At 43.9% G+C, this 20,644-nt stretch overlaps 1 protein-coding gene across 1 annotated transcript in view; it reads right to left on the reverse strand.

Annotated features, from left to right (window-relative positions):
* Positions 1-4,203: 4,203 nt before the first annotated feature.
* NUFIP2 (nuclear FMR1 interacting protein 2) overlaps positions 4,204-20,644 on the reverse strand; it is a 37,098-nt gene continuing 20,657 nt past the window's right edge. The window contains exons 2-4 of the mRNA XM_066599577.1: positions 13,463-15,145; positions 7,795-7,827; positions 4,204-6,246 (exon numbers count right to left, since the gene is read on the reverse strand). Of these exons, the coding sequence (XP_066455674.1) occupies positions 6,194-6,246; positions 7,795-7,827; positions 13,463-15,145 (1,769 nt within the window). The 3' untranslated portion in view covers positions 4,204-6,193. The remainder of the gene's footprint in view (positions 6,247-7,794; positions 7,828-13,462; positions 15,146-20,644) is intronic.

Genomic DNA, 20,644 nt, shown 5'->3' on the forward strand with positions numbered 1-20,644 from the left:
AGCACTCCGACCTGGCAATCATCCTATTGGTATGGGTCCCGGGCAACAGACCCCCACAGCACTACAACCATTGATTGTTTACAACTGGATAGCCCCTTTAAAATTAAACCAAAAGTGGGCTCTAAAACCTATGAACCAACTGTGGAAAGATCTCACCTAGGGTGCAGTAGTAGTTTTGTCACAGCTGGAGAGCCACATGCTCTGCACCACTGTTCTAAAGAAAGGACCAGTTATAGATGGAGAAGGGTATAAAAAAAAATTTATATATATAACCCCCCTTAACACTGCATCAAAACAGCACCGAGATGGAATTTCTCAAAAGGAATTCTCCGCAAGACAGATCAACATGTGTTTTAGGTTTGGCAACTGTCAAGTAAAATTAACCCAAATCTAAACACAGTCATCGTCCAAGAAAATGTTTATTACTTAGTGTAAAGGGCCGTCGAGATAATTGCAGGGGAGGAGGTTCTACTTGCTGGTGGGACAAATAGTGTGGAAATAGAATCAAACACCAACTGCTCCCCGAGCTGCGTACACAACTTCTCCAAAAGATAAAAACATTGCCTTAAGCCACAAACCATCGATTAGGGGTGTTGGCCCACAGGATCCACATTCTAGTAATTCGTTGGGGTTCCATTCACATTTGCAGTGGATCGGTAATAGAGGTTTTGGGTGGGCCAACCTTTTAAAGGGTTATTCCTACAACTGACTTACTACCCATCCACAAGATAAGAAGGTCTAATTGGTGGAGAAATCAACAATGGGAACTGCACTGACCATGAGAACAGAGGTTACAATGTCCAACTTTCCTTGTCACTGCACCCTCGACCATGAGCAGGAGCGTGAATGGAGAGGTCGCTGTACATGAACACTGCCATTACATTCATTTGTACTTGGCTAGCTTGTCAGTTCCCCCGAAACGAATGGAATGTGTGCCTATTCGGCCATTGCTCCATTCAAGCTCCTACTCACTGTGGGGAAAGCAGCGAGAAGGAAATGTGAACACAAGATCTCTGTTCTCATGATCCGTGTGTGGAATGGGGGCTCATCCACCACCAATAAGCCTCGTCACCTGTGGATCGGTGTAAATGTCAATGAAGAAAATACCCCTTTAAAACACTTTGAGATGAATGAATAGCAAAAAAAATTAAATAAAAAAATAAATAAAAAGACAGAGCTTTTAGATTTGGGTGGAGTTTCCCCTTTAGGGCTACCATGTCCGGCAGTCTTCATAGGCACATTGTTGATACAGCGTTTCACAGTATAGTGGGCACATATACAGTGATCACAGATTACTACAGAACACCACCAAGGTATGTTCACAAGTAATGTTGTTGCCAGTGCAGCACTAATGTTATAGAGTCGTGAACCAGATATTAAAAACAGTTTTTTAGGACAAGGAAATTTTTTTTATTTTTCAAATCACAGCATACCCTCTTATCACCTTCTTCTCTTCACCCCATTGTGACTCCAACTCTGCAGCATACAAAACCTCATCTAACAATTTACATCCGATAGCGCAATTTGGTTTTACATACAGGCAATTCTGAGGGAAAAAAATATATATATATATGGTAAAGCTGAATGTTTATTAGCACATTGTTCTGCAGATATGGTAGTGGTTTGTCTTCCATGTGAACGTACCCCTATCCTGTTCACAGAACAGTAGTGACAGGTGCTAAGGCCTAAGTACCCTGCATCAACAAGCTGAATATAAAGACAGACAACTTCCAGGCCAGGTTTACACATTGTGGTTAGAACTTTTAAAAAGTAGAATTTTTGCCTAAAAAGTGTTTTTTCATGCAAATTCCTTTGATGACCCATCTTTAGGATCATCTGGGTTGGGGCAGGAAGGAAGCCTACAAAAAAGGTAGCTTTACTCCCCACTGGAATCAATGGAAGTGCTGCCTCTTATTACACTTCCGCGTCCAACCCCATTGGTGGAAATGTAATAGGAGGCAGCAGTCTTCTTGATTTCAATGGGAGTGAGGCCACCTCAGAGACATCTTGCGGCAGACCAGATAATGTCTAGCCCTACGGTACTGAGGAGGGGGGGGGGGGGGGGATGGATGATCAGCTGATCGCAAGGGATAGCGAGTGGCCGGTGATTAACTTACGGTACAGGAAGGTCATCAATAGAATTTGCTGGGAAAACCCTTTTCAAATTTTTCACAAAGCAAAACTGGATGATCCCAAAGAGGATAAACCTCCCATCAGAAAGATAGATAATTACCTACTAACATAAAAAAGTGAATATACACAATGTGTGAACCTAGTCTTCCATTTTATATTTTAAATTCTATTATAGTGTGAAACAATAAATATACAGACCACATGGCAGATAGGCCAAAAAAAAAAAAAATAAGCATTAAGTTTTTTTTATGACATAACTAGCTTTTGTATGTCGCTCAACAAATACATTATTAACCATACTAACCATTTACAGTGTACATATCTTGCCACTAAAATGAAATCTCACTTCAAATAAAATCTAAAACCTGAAAATTTTAGTCAAAGTAAAGAGTTGGTTGGATTATTTTTTTTTTTTTGAACTTTGTAAGGTATCCACAGAGACCATAACCATACTTAAAAAAATTAAAAAAAAAAAAAACAGAACCCACAGAACATTATGAAAGAGGCTGCTTTCACCCCTGCGTTGGGGTCAGTTCAGGGTTTCAGTCTCTCCGCTCTCTTTTTGGAGGAAACAAATAAAACTGAAAAAAAAAAAAAACAACAGGTTTTCTCCCATAGATTTCAATGGAGTTTCAAAAACAAAAGCTTCAGTTTGTGCTTGTTTTCCATTAAAAAAAAATAAATTGTGAAATAGTTATTTTTCCATTAAAAAAAAAACAGAACCCTGATGGAATCGAAGCAAACTGAAGCCTTTTCATTTTTCTTGCATCCTCTTCCTCCTTCTTTCAAACCACATTGAAGTCACATGGAGAAAAATAAAACTTGCTCTTCACATGCTCTCCTCCAAAAATGGAACAGAGATGGAAACCCTGAACTGAGCCCTAACGCAGGGGTGAAAGCAGCCAGTTAAACCGTATGGTCATCAACGGTGTAGCATTTTGTGCATATTTCCTGCAGTAAAATAAAGAATTCTAAGCAAGAATTGCTTGATATGTACTAAAAAAAAAAAAAAAAAAAAAAATTGCTGGCAATGCATGAACCAAGCAGCCTTTTTTGAATGATACATAAGCCCACATTCTGCTTGTTGACTACGCCAGCGAGAAATCATTGAAATGATCTGTAAATGAGGGGTGATATTGAGAGGACGTCTTGCATCTAACAGGTGGTCATACACATTAGAAAGAAGTAGCCTGATGGTTGAACAAATTGATAGTTTCGGCAACACATCGCTACATATTTTAATCCATATTGGCCACTAGAGTTGTTTCAACTGTACATACATGTGCGACACCACCGGGCCAAGGTTGATGGATCTTTCTGGAAACATTTTTTTCCCCCCAGGGAAAGAACTTTTGTGAAAATGTTGAACCGTTGCAGGCTTCTTGCTACACAATCACAGTTTGTCATCGGTCAACTAAAACTATCATTTCAGGGTAAATCTCAGCAGATGAACAATCGTTTTGGTGGCATCTGTCCATATTCATCGACGTTGGTCTAATGTGTATGGGCACCTAAAAGGGAAACGGTCATCGGCTTCGTGCTGCCTGAAATACGGGCAGCATGAACCCTGGACAGCTGTTCTCAGTGCCCGCGTGTGATATTCTGAAACCCTGCTGTTTTTCACAGTAAACATACTTTAATTTGAGAGCTCCGTTCCCGATTTAAACAGGCAAATATCAAAGAGGCAAGTCCTGACAGATAAGCTCTTTACCTATAGCAGGGAAAGGAGCTGTCAATCAACATACTGTGGGTGGGAGAACTCTGCAGCCCACCTCTGACTTAAGAACTCTGTTCCCGAGTGGAACAAGCAAACATAAGGGCTTATTTAGATGACCGTATATCGGCTCGGTTTTCCCGCCGAGCCGATATACGGTGTCCTTGTCTGCGGGGGGGGGGGTATGCAAGAGCCATACAGAACTGAGCTCCCGCCCCTTGCCACTATTTGTAAGCACCAGGACTTAGCTCCTCATCCGTCTCGCCCCCTCCTATTGCAAATAGTGGCAAGGGGTGGAGAGAGGGCGGGAGCTCAGTTACTGCTCCTGCCTCTTCCATCCCCCCCACCCCCCCACCCCCTGCAGACAAGGACACCGTATATTGGCTCGGCGGGAAAAGCAAGCCGATATACGGTCTAAATAAGCCCTGAAAGTGTGTTAATTCAGAAACCCAAGCGTTTCAGAATAACTCCTACATGGGGGCACTGTGCATACCAGTCCCGGGTTCATGTTGCCCATGGTTCTTGCAGCATGAACTCAGTGACAGGTTCCCTTTAAGAGATTAGCCCCCAGAGGGGGGCGGAACATAATCATAAAAACATTGTAATTTCTAAATATATATATATTTATAGCACCATTCGATTCTAAACAACATGTGTTTTGTTGCAGAGGCACTCTCACAACTACTGCCTGCATAGAAGCCCAACACTGTGTGCTCTGCATGAATGATATAGGTAACAAAGCAAACAAGCATGGAGGACATTGCTTGAAGACAAAGCGACAGTGAGCAACTGAGGAGTGGCGCTCCCAACATGTGCATATACTGCAACAAATCTCCCAGTAGCATCCGATGCATTGCAGGTTACTCACTTCATGGAAAGGGTCAATACCTTTATTGCTAAAGTCCTGCTTCCAGTAATGTCCTTCATACAGAAAGGGCACTCAAAAATTATAAAAAAAACAGGATTCATAGAGATTTTAGAAGCATACAGTTAAAAAATATATATGTAATCAGACCCCTGTGAGAGCCATGGAGGTTTTCAACGTGATGTTCATGTGCAATCAGTTGATATTCCATCCAACACAAGTAAGGTAAAAGCAGATAACCAAAAAGGACAGGTATTAGCAACACACAAGGAGATGATGCAGCCAGAGTCCAGAACAGCCTCACGCAGCTTGCTCCCCTTTCATACAATGACATCAAAACAGGGAACAGATTTGACTCTCTTTATATATATAGATCTTTTAAATATATTAAATGCCTAAATAGATTAATTTCTTTTGCGTTTTGCTATTTTTATTTTTTTCATTTTTTTTTTTTATTTTTTAGTCCTTTGTTCTTTAAATTTTAAAGCATCTTCTCTAGTCTTCAATAGGACACAAACTCCAATGGTCAAAATTAAGAAACCTGCTTGTCCGAATTTTTCCAGAATTGCAAAAGTGCATCTGTCTCCAGTTCCAAAAAAGTGAAAAATTAAGACAGCTTGCGTTTTTTGTTTGTTTTTTTTGTTTGTGTCTTTTATTTGTAAGTCCCAGAAAAAAAAACAAAAAAAAAACAAAAAAGCAATAGAAAAAAAAAAAAAAAAAAATTTACATATAAAGTGTTATTTCTAAAAATAAAAAAAAAATGTGTTCATCGCTTAAGCTGGGATAAGTGTTGTATGTAGAAGCCATTCAAAAACACAAAATACAGAGTCGAGGAATAAGACTGGGACTGTGTGGACCACCCCCCTCCCCCCCCCCAAAAAAATGATACGATGTGCTCTCTGGTTGTTGGCAAATAAGTACACAAGCATGTTTCCTTTAATGTCCCGCAGTAGGATCAGGTCTATGATGCTTCTATACTTGTTTCACTTAAGCACTTTAGTCTTGCTTAATAACGAAGTTTAAAAAGAAAAAAACAAACAAAAAAAAAACAATAAAACCATCAGCGGGGGGGAAAAAAAAAAAAAATAAAGTACCAGTAATTAAGCTTTCTTTTCCTGGGAGAGGAGGTCACGATTCCTGCCTGAATCAAAACGGTTTTAATATTTTCATTTTAAATTTGTTTAAATAACTATATATTTATATAGATTTATATAGATAGAATTTTCTATACATAGTTATCTAAACAAAATATATATATACGTATATATTTATAGAATTATATATCCAAGGATTTGATTCTGTTCTTGTTTTCCTTTGTGTTTCTTGCATGATTTTCGTTAATTTTTTTGTTCTTTTTTCAATTTTTTAAATTTTTTTTTGTTTTGTTTTTTTTAAAGGAGCATGACAGCCAGATAATGTCTCTCATGCACGGATGAAATGACTTAGGAAAAGAAAAGCCAGCAGTCCCCTGGCAGTAATCTTCAGAGATTTGGGCGGTCCATGGCTTCATTATAAGTGATTATCCTACTGGGATCTGAAAACAAAAAAAAAAAACACACACATTAAAACAAAGTTTTAAAGTTGGCATAAACCACCTTTATATTTCTGATGACAATTACAAAAAAAATTACTTTTTTTGTTGAAGGGGTTCTGTCATTAGAAGAAATAAAATAAAAGAATTAGGATCAATATTTACTTATTCCCCCCTCCCCTGGCCGCCTTCTTACCGCACCTTCTCCTGGCTCCTGCAGTCCCCCGGGTCACGTTACCTCCAGCCTGCCAGATCCTTTTCTTGCTGTGACGATACGTACATTCTAGTCAGTCTCCGTCCTGCAGGTCAGTGTACCAATCACTAGTAATGTAGCGTTTACTACCTAGCAGGGAATGCCGAATCCTATGCCGGGCTACTGCTGAGGCTGCGCACGCGTGCTGTCTCGTGGCAATAGTATACGAACACTCGTGGCGAGACATCGTGCATGCGCAGTCTTGGCAATTGCCCAGCATAGGATTCAGCATTCCCTGCTAGGCAGTGAACGCTATGTCACTAGTAACGTAAGGTACACTGACCTGCAGGAAGCAGAATGCTGAGAATGTACATAATGTCACAGGAAGAAGAGGATCCGGCCGGCTGAATGTGAGGTGACCCGGGGAACTGGAGGAGCCAGGAGAAGGTTGGTGAAAAGGCTATGCAGTAAGAAGACTGCCTGAGGAGGAATACGCAGGATTGATTTTTTTTTTCTAATGACAAAACCCCTTAAAAAAAAAAAAGTAACAAACCTTAGGGCCCGGAGCTTATCCAGGGCAAAGCTGCTTAATGAGTTGGATCATCGTTAAAAAAATAAAAATTAAAAAACACTCCCCTCATCTATTCCCCTGCCCCCAATTTTCTGATGGTGCCTAATCCCTTGCCACCCTCTACATCCAGCTACAGAAGCTATGATAATAGGTTGAGCAACGCCAGTGATTGGTCGCAGCAGTCACATGTCCGTGGTTTCAGTGTTGTCATTCTCGAAGATAAAGAGCAACCTGGAACTGGGCACTGTAACAATAGCAACAGATCATGTAGGGTGGCATAATAAGAAACCAAAGGCACCATTCAGCTCAATCTGGCATCATTGAGTTTCAGCTTCATGCACATGAATATTCTACATTTGCTCTGTATTATGGTGCACAAAATGACTATACATCAGATCATACATAACCCGTCCGTATTATGCTTGCATACATGATTGGTACCCAGCCAGACATTGGTCTACTTTACAAAACTAGTGAAGTTCGTAAAAGGAAGAGAAATGGAGTCTGTGTCCATAACGAGGACTTGCTATAAGCCGGTTATAAAATAAACTGTAGCGATTTCTGTTCCATAGTGGACTCAGTACGGTGTATGTAGCTAGAACTGATACTATGTAGCAAAGTACGAACAGCAGATGTCACTGTTCCACCTTTTAACCGCCTCCCAGAAAGTAGCTGGGGAATACACCGAGCCGCGTTAATGATTACAAGAACATAAAAAGAAACAGATAAGACTTGATTTTGTCAAGGTGAGCAAATGTACGCCATTCACCTCCAGGACTCAACTTACCTTGTTTTTGCAAGTTCAATATAGATTCCATTTCTGTTAGGAAAACAAAAGAGGAAATAGAGTGAATATAAGATCAGGGGCTTCTGGATAGAAAACCACACTGAAGTACACAATCATCTCATTCTCCTATAGACCTGGAATCGGAACTACGCCCAGAGAAGGGGATTTCTGGTGAAAGCTTCATGTAATCAATACCCTTTGTGCAACATCTGACATACACTGCTCAAAAAAGTAAGGAGACACTTAAATCACAATCTCCAAGGTCCTGTCGCTCCGGTCAGGAGGTCAAGTTGATACTCTTCTACAGCAATGTCCGGCTCTCCGTGTGTAAACTTTCTTGTGATGGCGCATATGGATGTGCCATCCTGGAGGAGCTAGAATGCCTGTACAACCTAATTGGACTGAAATACCAACCTCAGACTACCAGTAATGACAAGGACACTAGCAAAATATTTAAAAAAATAGATAAAATTTTCTCGCTGTGACTTATTTTTGCGTTGATACAGTTGTTTGAGGTCTCATTTTTTTTGCGGCACATGCTGTCGTTTCTATTGGTATTTTGGAGTACATACAACTTTTTGTTTGCTTTTCAATCCATTTTTTTTCTTACAGAAGGGGGTGACCTTAAAAAGAAAAAGTCCAATTCTGGAATTGTGGGGTGTTTTTTTTGGTCCCGGATGACATTCACTGCGCAGAATACATGCGTTACTTTGATAGATTGAACTTTTGCAAAATGCATTGATACTAATTTACCTTTTTATTATATAAAAGTAGAAAAACCTAACCTTCATTTTTTACCTAATCTATAAAAGTTTGTATATATATATATATATATATATATATATATATATATATATATATATATATATATATATATATATATATTTTTTTTTTGTCCCATAGGATAAATGTGATACCACAGTAGTATACCGAGATCTGCCATGCAGTCTGTCAATGACCTTAAAATAACCAATAGACAATCAGCTGTGGCAGCGCTGGGGGCCTTTAGAAGGCCCCAGACTACCGTGGCAACGATATGGCTCCTCTGAATCTCATCGCAGAGAGTGGGGGGCCCATTTAGGACCCCACAAATCCGTTCAGGGGATTTAAATACTGCCTTCAGAACAGACAGCAGCATTTACAGTGTTAATAGCCTATGCATGATCTATACATGGCACTGCAAAATAATCACAGGAAAAATATTACCACGGTACCATCTTTCCTACTATGATTATTTTGGAGGACCACTTGTAGTTAATCCATAGACCTTTTTCTATAACAATAGGTTCTGCAGGTTAACCATTGAGCACCCGGTATACACCAGTTGTCTTTGGTGCCTAGGTTGTGCAGCCCTTCTCAGGCATGTGACCTCACCTTCATCGGTCACATGACCTGAGAGCAGCGCAGTCCCATGGTATGGTATGGAGCTGCCACATCAGGCACAGCTTCTATACAATGTAATTGTCTGTGCCCGGTAAGGAGTAAAGCTGCCTTAGCATTTCACCCAAGTGCCACTGCCACCCCAATCATCATAGAGGGCTGAGTAAGGAGTGAAAAGGGTCAGTGTTTTGGGGTTATGGGATAGTGAGGAGATAAGAGGGGTGCCGTAGGCTCGTTTGGCATGGTGAAGGGCAAGGTAATAGATTCCAAGCAGGAATTTGTAGTGGGGACGTTTGTGACTTTCTCCACGTGCTTGACATCTCTACCACACAGGCCAGGCACAGGGTCAAATCCTGCATGCTGAATCTGACCGGTCGTCTGCAGGAGGCCTAAACATGCTGCACTTTGCCTGCATTGTTACTGCACAAAATATGCAGTAAAGTAAGCTGATGGCACCATAATTTTTTCTCCCCTCCTGGTGGCATAGTAAGCAGAGTTTTTAACCCACTCCATTAATTGCAATGGACGATGCAGGACGTTAAAAAAAAAAAAAAAAAAAAACCCACACACCGTGCTGAATACCCAAAAATTGATCATGCAGTGTTCGTTTTAGCCTGTCTGAGAAGCCCCATTGAAGTGAATGGAGGCTTAATGCAGAGTTTTTAGCGGGCGTTAAAACCACCTACCAAACTATTAAAAAAAAAAAAAAAAAAAAAAGTGCCTGTGCGAGCGGGGCCTAAATCAGGTATGCAGCAAATCATGTGCCCGTTAATTAAATAACTCCATTCATGTATGGAACCAATTTCCAGCTATAAAAAAATTCTGCATGAAGTCTGCCGGGCGTGCCTTTACCGTAATTGTAGGAACAGTAGCGGGACAGCAAGGCGGCATCCAACTTCTCAGCAGAGTTAATAACCATAGTACTTTCCCATTATGATGTTGTAATTTCTGAACATAATTGTAACTGATGTAAAAATTGGATATCCCGTTAAGACTCCCTAAACCGAATAATCATGGTGTCAGAGTTAGGCCATATTCAGACGACCATATATCGGCTGGGTTTTCACGCCCGGCCGATATACGGTGTCCTTGTCTGCAGGGGGAGGACAATGGAAGAGCCAGGAGCAGGAACTGAGCTCCCGCCCCTTGTCACTATTTGCAATAGGAGGGGGCGGGGAAGGGCCGGGAGCTCAGTTCCAGCTCCTGGCTCTTCCATCCCTGCCCCCTGCAGACAAGGATACCGTATATCGGTTCGGCGTGAAAACCCAGCCGATATACGGTGTCTAAATAAGCCCTTAGCCATTAATTTCCTAACAATATACACTTGTACACATCTACAATTCCATCACTTTATAACATAGCTTCACAACTTTTCCAGAAAGCGGCCGCCGGGATACACCAGGGTTGGGACAGAAGTGCTGAGTGCTGATTATCGCAACGTGTAAAGACTCACAGATGACTTCATATCAGGCAAAAATCACAATTGCAAAGTTTCAGAAGTGCAAAAAAGATCTGATTGTAACATTAGCAAGTTGTAGTGTGCAAGTGCAATACTCCATCTTCCACCAGGTAGACCTTTCTCCATGGGCATGGCAAACAACTAGGATTTCAACTCCATCACAATATTGAATAGTCATCACAAGTAAAATGACATGTTACACTTTCTTCAGGACTAGGAACAATAGTTAAACGGGAGGGAATTGATTCGCAGATTCATACATAGTGTAATAAAGTAAAACCACCTTGAGAAGCCAAAACCAAAAAATGCAATCATTTGAGGTAATTGATATAATTACTTTACAGAAACCAGTTGATCGATGGATCGATTCTAACCATTTTATTTGATAATATACCACCAATTCTTTGTAAGGGCTACAGGGCGACTTTTGGTGGTGCGACCGAAGATTGCTCACTCTTATGGAGGTCTTTAGGGTTGCGGTGCAGGTTGTGGCAAGCTCGCTCTGCAACCCCACTGACTTCTAATGACAGTGGTAACTCGCAGGGCTATACAGCAGGCTTCGTTCAAGGATAATTGACAGGCTCTTCTCGCTAGCAAACTGAAGCAAGTTTCCGACTGATTTACAAGTCCAGCAAAATTAACTCAAGGGCTTCCCAGAAAATTACATTTAAAGATGTTACTCCATAAATCCTGAAAAGGGTACCTCAGGTGTGAAGGTGCCAGGTACAGACTGAATGCGCTTCAAAGAGGGGAAAGCTGATGGACTCTTCCTGCCCAAATCCAGCATCCCTCAACGCCAGCCGCTGGACTGTTTAATATTCACTGTATTTCTCCCTTATTACCTCACTGTCCAATCCTAACCCAGGGATTTGCTTAATGAACTAATGGGCAGTCCTGCCAACTGAGACAGGGACTGAGAACTTTAAAAAGGTATATGGGACAACAGAAATGTGTACCACTTTCTCTGCACGCTCATAAACACAAAGACATTAAAAACTTGCTGCAAGTTTTAGGTTTCTGCATTTTCCTCCATTATATTTTCATAACGGTTACATTTATTGCATGTCATTTTCGTCTTTCTTTGATAAGCATTTAATTTATGTCTAAAAACTTTGATAAGTTTGGTCCTTGTTGCTCTGAAACCTTTAAAGCAGCGTTTCTTAACTCCAGTCCTCAAGACCCCCAACAGGTCATGTTTTCAGGATATCCTATAGTAAGAACACCTGCGGCAATGTCTGAGGGATTGACAAGAATTATATCACCCGTGCAATACTGAGGAAATCCTGAAAACATGACCCATTGGGGGTCCCTGAGGACTGGAGTTGGGGAACACTGATTGAAAAGGGAATCTGTCAGCTACTTTAACCCCTATAAGCTTATGGGCGCTAAGAAGCTGATCTGCCGAGTCTGGGGGATGTAAGTTTTATACTTGCTTTCCCCGCCGCTTCCCCGTGCATGCTACTGTGCACTTTAGTAGTCCTCCCATTCAAATCTTAGAATAGGAGGTCTACTTAACGTATACCATGGCAGTCCAACGGGCGGGGAAGGTAAGTATAAGACCTACATCCTCGGACTCAACAGGTCAGCTGCTTCCAGCCCACAAGCTTAACTTCTAGGACACAAAGTAGCGGACAGTTTTGTTAAGCTTTTTAATTGCTGGAGAAAAAGTGTGGTTATGTGTATAGAGGTCTCTTGGCCCTCTCAGGTGGTGGCAGCAAGAGGGTGGGAGTGTGAACTATGCTTAATTGGCAGTGTGAAAGCAAGCTGTGCGCGAGAATGAGTAGCTGAGATTGATCAACTCCTGACTGTTGCACCCACAGCAACTGTTAGGGCTCTTTCACGCGAGCATAGTGATTTTCCACAGTGACCAGAAATCGCGTGAACGGGCGCACAAATCTGCAGTTTGTGCACCCATTCAGATGGCTCGGGTCCGACACATATACGGCGAGCCCGGAATGCCGGAGACAGTTTCGCTCTGTTAAACTACCTCCTCCTTTCCGCCCAATCGCCAGCTCTCAGCAAGGGGAGGGGGCAGGAGCTAGTCTGCTAAGCTCCCGTCCCCTCTCCGCCCCTTGGCAGCTGCCAGCAATGGGAGGAGGCAGGAGCTTAGCAACTAGCTCCCACCCCCTCCTATTGCAAACCGCAGGCAAGGGGTGGAGAGGAGGGAAGGGGGTGGGAGTTTAGCAGACACACTGCTAAACTCCCTCCCACCTCCTTTCTCTGGCAGCTACCATAGGAGTTGCCGCCGTATTCCGGCCAGAAGGTAGTTCCTGAGCCATCTTTCCTGGATGGGGTATACGTGCACCGTATGCACCATCTTAGCCGGCCTGGCACTTTTACTCCATGGGAATACGCCCATCTGAACTGATACATTGTAAACCAATGCATTAGATTGGCAGCGTACATCGGCCAGTCGTGAAAGCACGGCCGATATATGCTTGTGTGAATGAAGCCTTAAGAGTGTATATGGGATACGCCAAAAATGCCTGGGTAGATGGGAGTTCCAATCGTCTCTACTGACATTTCTGGGAGTTATGGAAACAGCCAAGCAAGACATCAATTCACAAACCTCATATGTTTTTAGCAAAATATGTGGCTATTGACATTTTGACATACATCTGCACCAACAACTGCATAATATACCCAGGCCCTCGCACATCACCTTTATACACATTGTCTGAAGAGCAAAGTGTTAAGTTGGCCATAGATAAAGCACATCAGCTAAAAAAATAAATAAAAAAAAAAAATGCTAGTTTTGACAGTTCGGCATTTTTTTGCCACCTTTCTCCTTTAAACACACAATTACATAAACCCAACACAAATCTTTACCTTTAGTGTGATAGATTATAGCAGCCCTCAGGTCAAAAGAACCCCAGCTATCTTTGCAATCAAGATCTCCGTGGTACCTCTTATCTTTGGCAGAGGTCTGTAAAGTGTTTTTCAGAGAGGTCTGAGGAATTTCTTCGTTTTCACAGACCTTGGCCTGCAACACTAATAAACCCTGGCTAGCAGCTTCCGGCTTTTGCAGCTCCCCTATATGCAGGGTCTCCAAGGATAATGCACCCCCGTCTCCCCCAGGACCATAAACTGCTTTTAGTGTGGCACCCTCGGGAACTTGAGGGCTAGTCCGTTTCTCCAACTCGTAGGCCTTGGGAAAAACAGGGCGCTCATTTCCTGAGGCGACAGTTTCAGCACCCTGTGAAACAGGAGGAGGAGAGGTTGGGCGCTCCCAGCCCATCTGCCCAGTGTCCGGCTTATCCGTCCCAGCCTCGGGGCCAGCACTTGGTTCATTTATAAAAGACAAGCCCCACTGGTTCTGAAAAATGTCTCCCAAGCTATGCTGATTGGACTGCCCAGACTGGTCTCCCTGCAAAGCGTCCGGCAGCGCGTGTTGCATATTTGAAGGATAAGTAAAAAGGCCAGATTTCTTTTGTTCGGAGGGGTTTGTAGAGGCAGAAGAGGATTCTGTGGGCAAAGGCTCTGCTCCCCCAGGCAGTGTGTGTGAAACAGTACTAGCAGCAGTAGCCATAAAACCCCCATCTGCTCCCACTAAAAGGGGTCCGTTGGCAAAATTAATTGTAGATACAGACTTCATGGCAGACATGGGAACCTGGGACACACAGTTTGATGATATAGTCTCCCCGGCTTGAGAGGAGAAAGAAAGGGAAGAGGGAGATGTTGTGTTGTTCTGCGCTGCTTTATTGAGGTTCTCTTTAACTTTACTTGCATAACTAATTTTGGGAACTATTTTAGCACTACTATTGTCAACAGGGAAAACAGGGGGTGGTTTAAATAAAGTCCACGAGTCCTCCTTAGTGGAGCTGACCGGAGAAGCTTTCCCCTTAGGCCGGTCGTCAAACTTTTTTCCTACAACAGGTTTGGCGTCAGAGTTCTTCCTTTGAATATCTCCGGGGTTTGCTCTTCCCCGACCGATCCCTGTAGTTGAAGGTTCACTTTTCCAAGTTGTTTTACCATTATCTGCCCGAGTCACCCCTTTCTGATCTGCAAACAAATCCGGCTTCATGTTTTCAGAATCCAGCTTCGTTTCAGAGCCTGACATTTTGCCAATCAAAAAGCTGGAGTTGTCGGCGGACTTGGCATTGATAAACTTGGCTTTCCTTTTGTTAGCTGTGGCGTATCCGCTCTCTGAACCGCTGCCATCGTTCTCAGCACCTTTGCTTACATAGCCGTTAGTAATGAAACCAGGGCTGTTAGTCAGCAAACCGTTCTGCACGGGCCCGCTCTCCCCTTTGTCTGCGCATCTCACATCTTTAGGTTTGCATTCATAAGACTTCTCATTCTTTTTGTCCATACTGTTTTTATGAAGCAAAGTTTTAGGTTTGTTGTTCGCCTTTACAAAGCTAATAGTCTTGGCTAGGTGCTTGGTGGTGGTATTGATTTCTGACGGGGCTTGCTGGCTACCGTTGGGAATTCTGGAGGCAGTCTGGTTGGCAGGTTTGTCAGTACCCAGGGTCTTGCGGTCTCCTGTAGTACCATTTAGCTCTCCATACACTAGGAGGAAAAAAAAGGACCATTACAAAGCAGAATAATTACAGAAATTACTTCTAAAACTCCAATCACATTATACATTCTATATTTTACTGATTAAAACCAGATAATGAAACATACTATTTTTTAACCTGTTTTCAATTTCTGATTGTAACGTTTTTCTTTTACTTGACTATGGGGGCGGCCATCTTGTCTTTGCTGCAGAAATATGCTTTACAGCAGAATTTAGAGAGGTTTTACAGCAGCCCTCATGGACCATTTACACTATGGGCAAGAGAGGACCACTGACTTCTATGGGAGTGCGTTTGTGTGCATGATCCATAAGCTGTGCGAAGGTTATTGTGCAGGGAGGGGAAGGAGGTGAGCTGTGACTATGATGTACTATGAATAGTGGCTTTTAAATTATCCATATGGGGAGGGCTTTCATTGTATTCCTGCCCGTGAGGATAATGTGATGATTGATAACAGATTCTCTGTACAGAGAAAGGAGGTAGACTTATTACGCTTAGTAGTTATCGTGCAAAATGCCGGATTAAAATACAATATACATACATAATTTTTTTCACTTTTTCCATGTAAATGTGTGTATAATAATATTATTATATAAATAATCATGAAAATCTAATTTCTACAATAAAGACAGGAGAGCAATACTAGAATAGGCGCTCAGACATCCAAACAGCATCCTGTGGTGTGTTCTAGTATACACGATGATACAAGCTGGGGGAATAGCTCTGTGTCAGACCAGCCAACCCCCTCTTGCATCCAGATAAGTAAAAGCTCTATAGGGTACCTTCACACTTAGCAGAAATGGTGCAGATTTTCCACAGCAGAAAATCCTGCACCAAAAATCGGTACCGCTGGCAAAATGGTGAATCCACTGCGGATTCACACTAAAATCAGCTGCGGGAAACCTGCATTGTTTCTCCCATGTGTGAACGTTCCCTTAGGCCACTTTCACGCACCAAATTTCTATTAGGAACAGCACAACCTCTCTCTAAGGCCGCCTGAACACGGGCGGGTCGGAACCCGCATGCAGGATTCCCACAGTGGAATTTGACCAATGCCGGCCGAAGCGCTGACTGGCGATGGCCGAAGGAGCCGTGTCATTCTGCAATGATGATTGCAAAATGGCCACGGGACGGTTGGCTTCCATTGACTGCAATGCAAATCCGCCCGTGTGCAGGAGGGAGGCTTCAGGGCTCCTTCACAGGGTCGTATTTGTGCGCACAATACGCAGAGAATAACACCCACTGATTTCAAAGGACTCGTTCTCATTTTGCGTGCGTAGCGAAAACGCAGCACGTGCTATGTTCGTGTACATTTGTGCACCAAAGATCCCCATAGAATTCTATGGAAGGTGAACAAATGCACAACACGCTGCGCACTACCGTGAAAAAGAGAACACGTGACCTTGTAAGGCTAAATAGCCTTTTAAATCATGGCCGGGGGTGTCCTGCGCCCATGTAAACATGCCCTGTGAGCGCAAAAAAAACCCCATTAAAATTACGTGCCGAAAAGCTCCTCATTCATGATTCAAACGCGCCGTACTTAGTAGCATGCAATTGTGCATACTTCTGTGTGAAAGAGCCCTGAACGTGCCGTTACATGAGCGCCATTTAAGACTGTGCAATAGCGCTGACTGCCAGCTGCACCTACACTTGCAACTGCTGCCCACCTTTATCACATGGCACTGAATTGATCGGGGGTCCGAGTGTTGAAACACAGGGTCCTGAATGTCTGCAGGACAATGTGCAACTACAGCGCCATTTCTATGGGACCGCCAAACTCTGTAAATGTTTATCAGTCCCATAAACTAGGGGTTTCAGTGGTCAGATCCCCAATCAGACACTTATCTCTAGCCTGTGGGTCAGTGATAATCCAGTTGTGGGACAACCCCTTTAATTAAAAGGGAACCAGTCACCCCTTATAAACCAAGTTCTGCTGTTTATAGTTCAGGGACATGAAGTCCGGGAAGCCTCTTTCCATACTCACCTGGTCCTCGTTCCTGCCGGCTCCAGCAGCAAAATCAGCGCATGCGCAGCCAGCTTAACCCTTAGAAGCCTGTGCACATCGCCATCGGTCTCCATGGAAGTGTGTGTACAGCCTTTGGTCAAGTCATACTTCCTGTGCGCAGCGGCTTCGGTGGAGACCCCACAGGAACTGGGCTCACCTAAACTAGAAGCCCCAGAACTTAGTTTAGGGAACTCGCACTATGTTGCAGGACCTTTAAAAAAGACCTATAGATATTGTGAATGTACATTTCAGTAGCCGTACAAACAAGGGCCCACTCACACAGGCATATTAACCGTAGGGTTTGTAAAAGGCTGCACATAGACCCATTCAAGTTAATTAGCCATTCACTAGGGTTTTTTTTTTAAGGGGGTTTTGAGTGAAATACTATTGATGACCTATCATAAGGATAGTTAATAGAGATGAGTGATCATACTTTAAAGGCGATATACCCGAGAGAGCATCGCCTTTTTTGAGTACCTGCTGGCTCGTCCCTGAAGATTTGAGGGGGGGGGGGGGGGGGAATCTTCAGGGACGAGCCAGCAGGTACTCAAAAAAGGCGATGCTCTGGGGTCTGTCACTCGGGATCCTGACCGATCAGCTGCGCAGGTGCATGCTGTCAGCGCGGCAAACAGAGGTCGGAGTGGAAGCCTGTGCGCCAGTCTCTGTGTAGTGGCCGGCGCTTGTAACTGCAGGCACGGTTCGCGTTGATTTCAATGAGACTCCAGCCTGCATTTACAAGCGCCGGCCACTACATGGAGGTCGGCGTGGAGACTTCTGCTGCTTTTTACTTGACACTATATTTGCAGCGCTGACAGCATGCCCCGCTCAGCTGATCGGTCAGGGGTCCCGAGTGACGGACCCCGGCTGATCAACTATTGATGACCTATCCTGAGGACAGGTCATCATTAGCATTTCACTGGAAAACCCATTTTATGTAGGCCCATGGTCCCCGAAGAAAGACTAGAAAGAAATAAAATCACAGCATGTCCTATTCTGGTTCGTACTCACACACCACAATCTATTATGAAAGTCTATGGGAGGGGGGTGTAATAAAAAAAAATTACATAATTACACACACACACACACACACACACACACACACACACACACACGGGGTTTTCTTTACGCAAGTTGCTGGGAGGCAAAGCAATAAGGGTCACGAGTGATAGATATCACCAATGTAAAAAAAAAAACACGCATATAACATAGTATGTAAGGCTAAATGAAGACAATGTCCATCTAGTCCAGCCTGTTTATCCTTCTATGTTGATCCAGAGGAAGGCAAAAAACCCCAAGAGGCAGAAGCCAATTAGCCCTTTTGGGGAAAAAACTCCTTCCCGACTCCCTAATGGTGATCAGACTGTTCCCTGGATCAACCCCTAAGGGCTCATGTCCACGGGGAAAATATGATTTAGGATCCGCAGCGGATCTCCCGCATGCGGATCCGCACCCCATAGGGATGCATTGACCACCCGCGGGTACATAAATACCCGCGGATCGTCAATAAAAGTGATTTAAAAAAAAAAATGGAGCATGAAAAAATCTGGACCATGCTCCATTTTCATGCGGGTCTCCCGCGGGGACGGCTCCCGCGGGCTTCTATTGAAGCCTATGGAAGCCGTCCGGATCCGCGGGAGACCTAAAATAGGAATTTAAAGCATTTACTCACCCGCAGCGGACCGAGAAGGTCTTCTCTTCCTCACAGCCGCATCTCCCTTGCTTCGGCTCGGCGGACGTGCCCGGCGCATGCGCGCGGCACGTCGACGACGTGCCGCCGGCGTCAGGAATTCATCCGCCGGCCGAAAATGAAGATCCGGCCGTGAGGAAGAGCAGAGCGTCCCCGCCCGCTACGGATAGGTAAATGCTTTTAAATTGCTATTTTCGGCGCTCATGTCCGCGGGGCAGGAGGGACCCGCTGCAGATTCTCCATTGAGAATCTGCAGCGGATCTGATTTTCCCCGTGGACATGAGGCCTAATAGTTCCTACCTGCCTGTGTACCTGGATTAACAATTAATCTAAGATTTATATCCTGTAATATCCTTCCGCTCCAGAAAGACATCAAGTCCCCTTTTAAACTCCTCTATGGATTTTGCCATCACCACATCCTCAGGCAGAGAGTTCCACAGTCTAACTGCTCTAACAGTAAAGAACCCCTTTCTGTGTTGGTGATGAAACCTACTTTCCTCTAATCGTAGCGGATGTCCTCTTGTTACCTTTGTGGTCCTGGGTGTAAACAGATCGCAGGAGAGATCCATGTGTTGTCCCCTCATGTATTTATACATAGTTATTTGATCGCCCCTTAGCCGTCTTTTTTCTAGAGTAAATAGTCCCAATTTGGGTAGCCTCTCTGGGTATTCCAGTCCCGTCATTCCATGTATTAGTTTAGTTGCCCTTCTTTGAACCCCCTCCAATACCGTAACATATTTCCTGAGCAGCGGTGACCAGAACTGCACACAGTATTCCATTTGAGGCCTGACAAGTGCCTTATATAGTGGGAGGATAATGTTCTCGTCCTTCGCCCCTATACCTCTTTTAATGCACCCCAAAACTTTATAAGCTTTTGCAGCAGCTGACTGGCATTGGTTACTCCAGTTTAGTCTACAATCCACTAGTACCCCCAGATTTTTTTCCATATGCAACATGTACATACACACGCAGTGAAGTAGAGTGGAAGCGCACATGGCGGTATGAATGAGCCCGTCAAGCAGAGACCCCCAACCTTCTGCATCTTGTCACCCACGTTTAGGTTATGGCTACACACCAGTCCTGCTAGGGTCCCCGTGAAAGCGGTTGTGATGCTAACCGCAGGTCAGGGTTCCGTCACACGGGCGGATTTGTGCGCGCAAAAATTACAAGAGCAATACACCGAGAATAAATCCCATGGGTATCGTCAGGTGGCGCACCCCGTCCGTATCGTGCCCTCATTAGGCTAAACAGCCTTGTAAATCATGGCGGGCGGATGTGAACAGTACAAGGCGCAGACACAAGCAAACACGCTGAGATTATATGTTGTGCTGAAGCGTGCGCACTTGTAAGTACGCTCGTATGATGGAGCCCAAGATCACCCCCCCCCCCCCCCCCCCCCACACACAAAAATAAAAAAATTTAAAAATCCAACCCCGATTGTTGCAACTTTTAACCACTCCTCTCTGTATTGTGATGTAGCAGAGCCGTAGCGCGATCTTCGGTGCAGGGCGCACATAGCGCCTACAGTAGACTGAGTGCAAGTGTCGAGAAACCAAAAACGGCAAACCCGAGTGGAGCGCTGCCCCGTGTAGCGGGGCGGGACGCATTATCATAGGGCCGGGCAGCAAGACGCCGCGTTTAGAATGCGTTTTACCACCGTGTGGGCGCGTATGTCGGCCGCTCTGCCTGCAGGTGACAGCGCAGCTCACTACGCCGCCATGTGCAGTCCGCCCGGTTTCGGGTTTTTTTCATTTCCCGCTCTGTTGCTTAGCAACGTTACATATAAAAGATGTAATTTT

This window comes from Eleutherodactylus coqui, chromosome 4 (assembly GCF_035609145.1).
Source record: "Eleutherodactylus coqui strain aEleCoq1 chromosome 4, aEleCoq1.hap1, whole genome shotgun sequence".
NCBI classification, from domain to species: domain Eukaryota; kingdom Metazoa; phylum Chordata; class Amphibia; order Anura; family Eleutherodactylidae; genus Eleutherodactylus; species Eleutherodactylus coqui.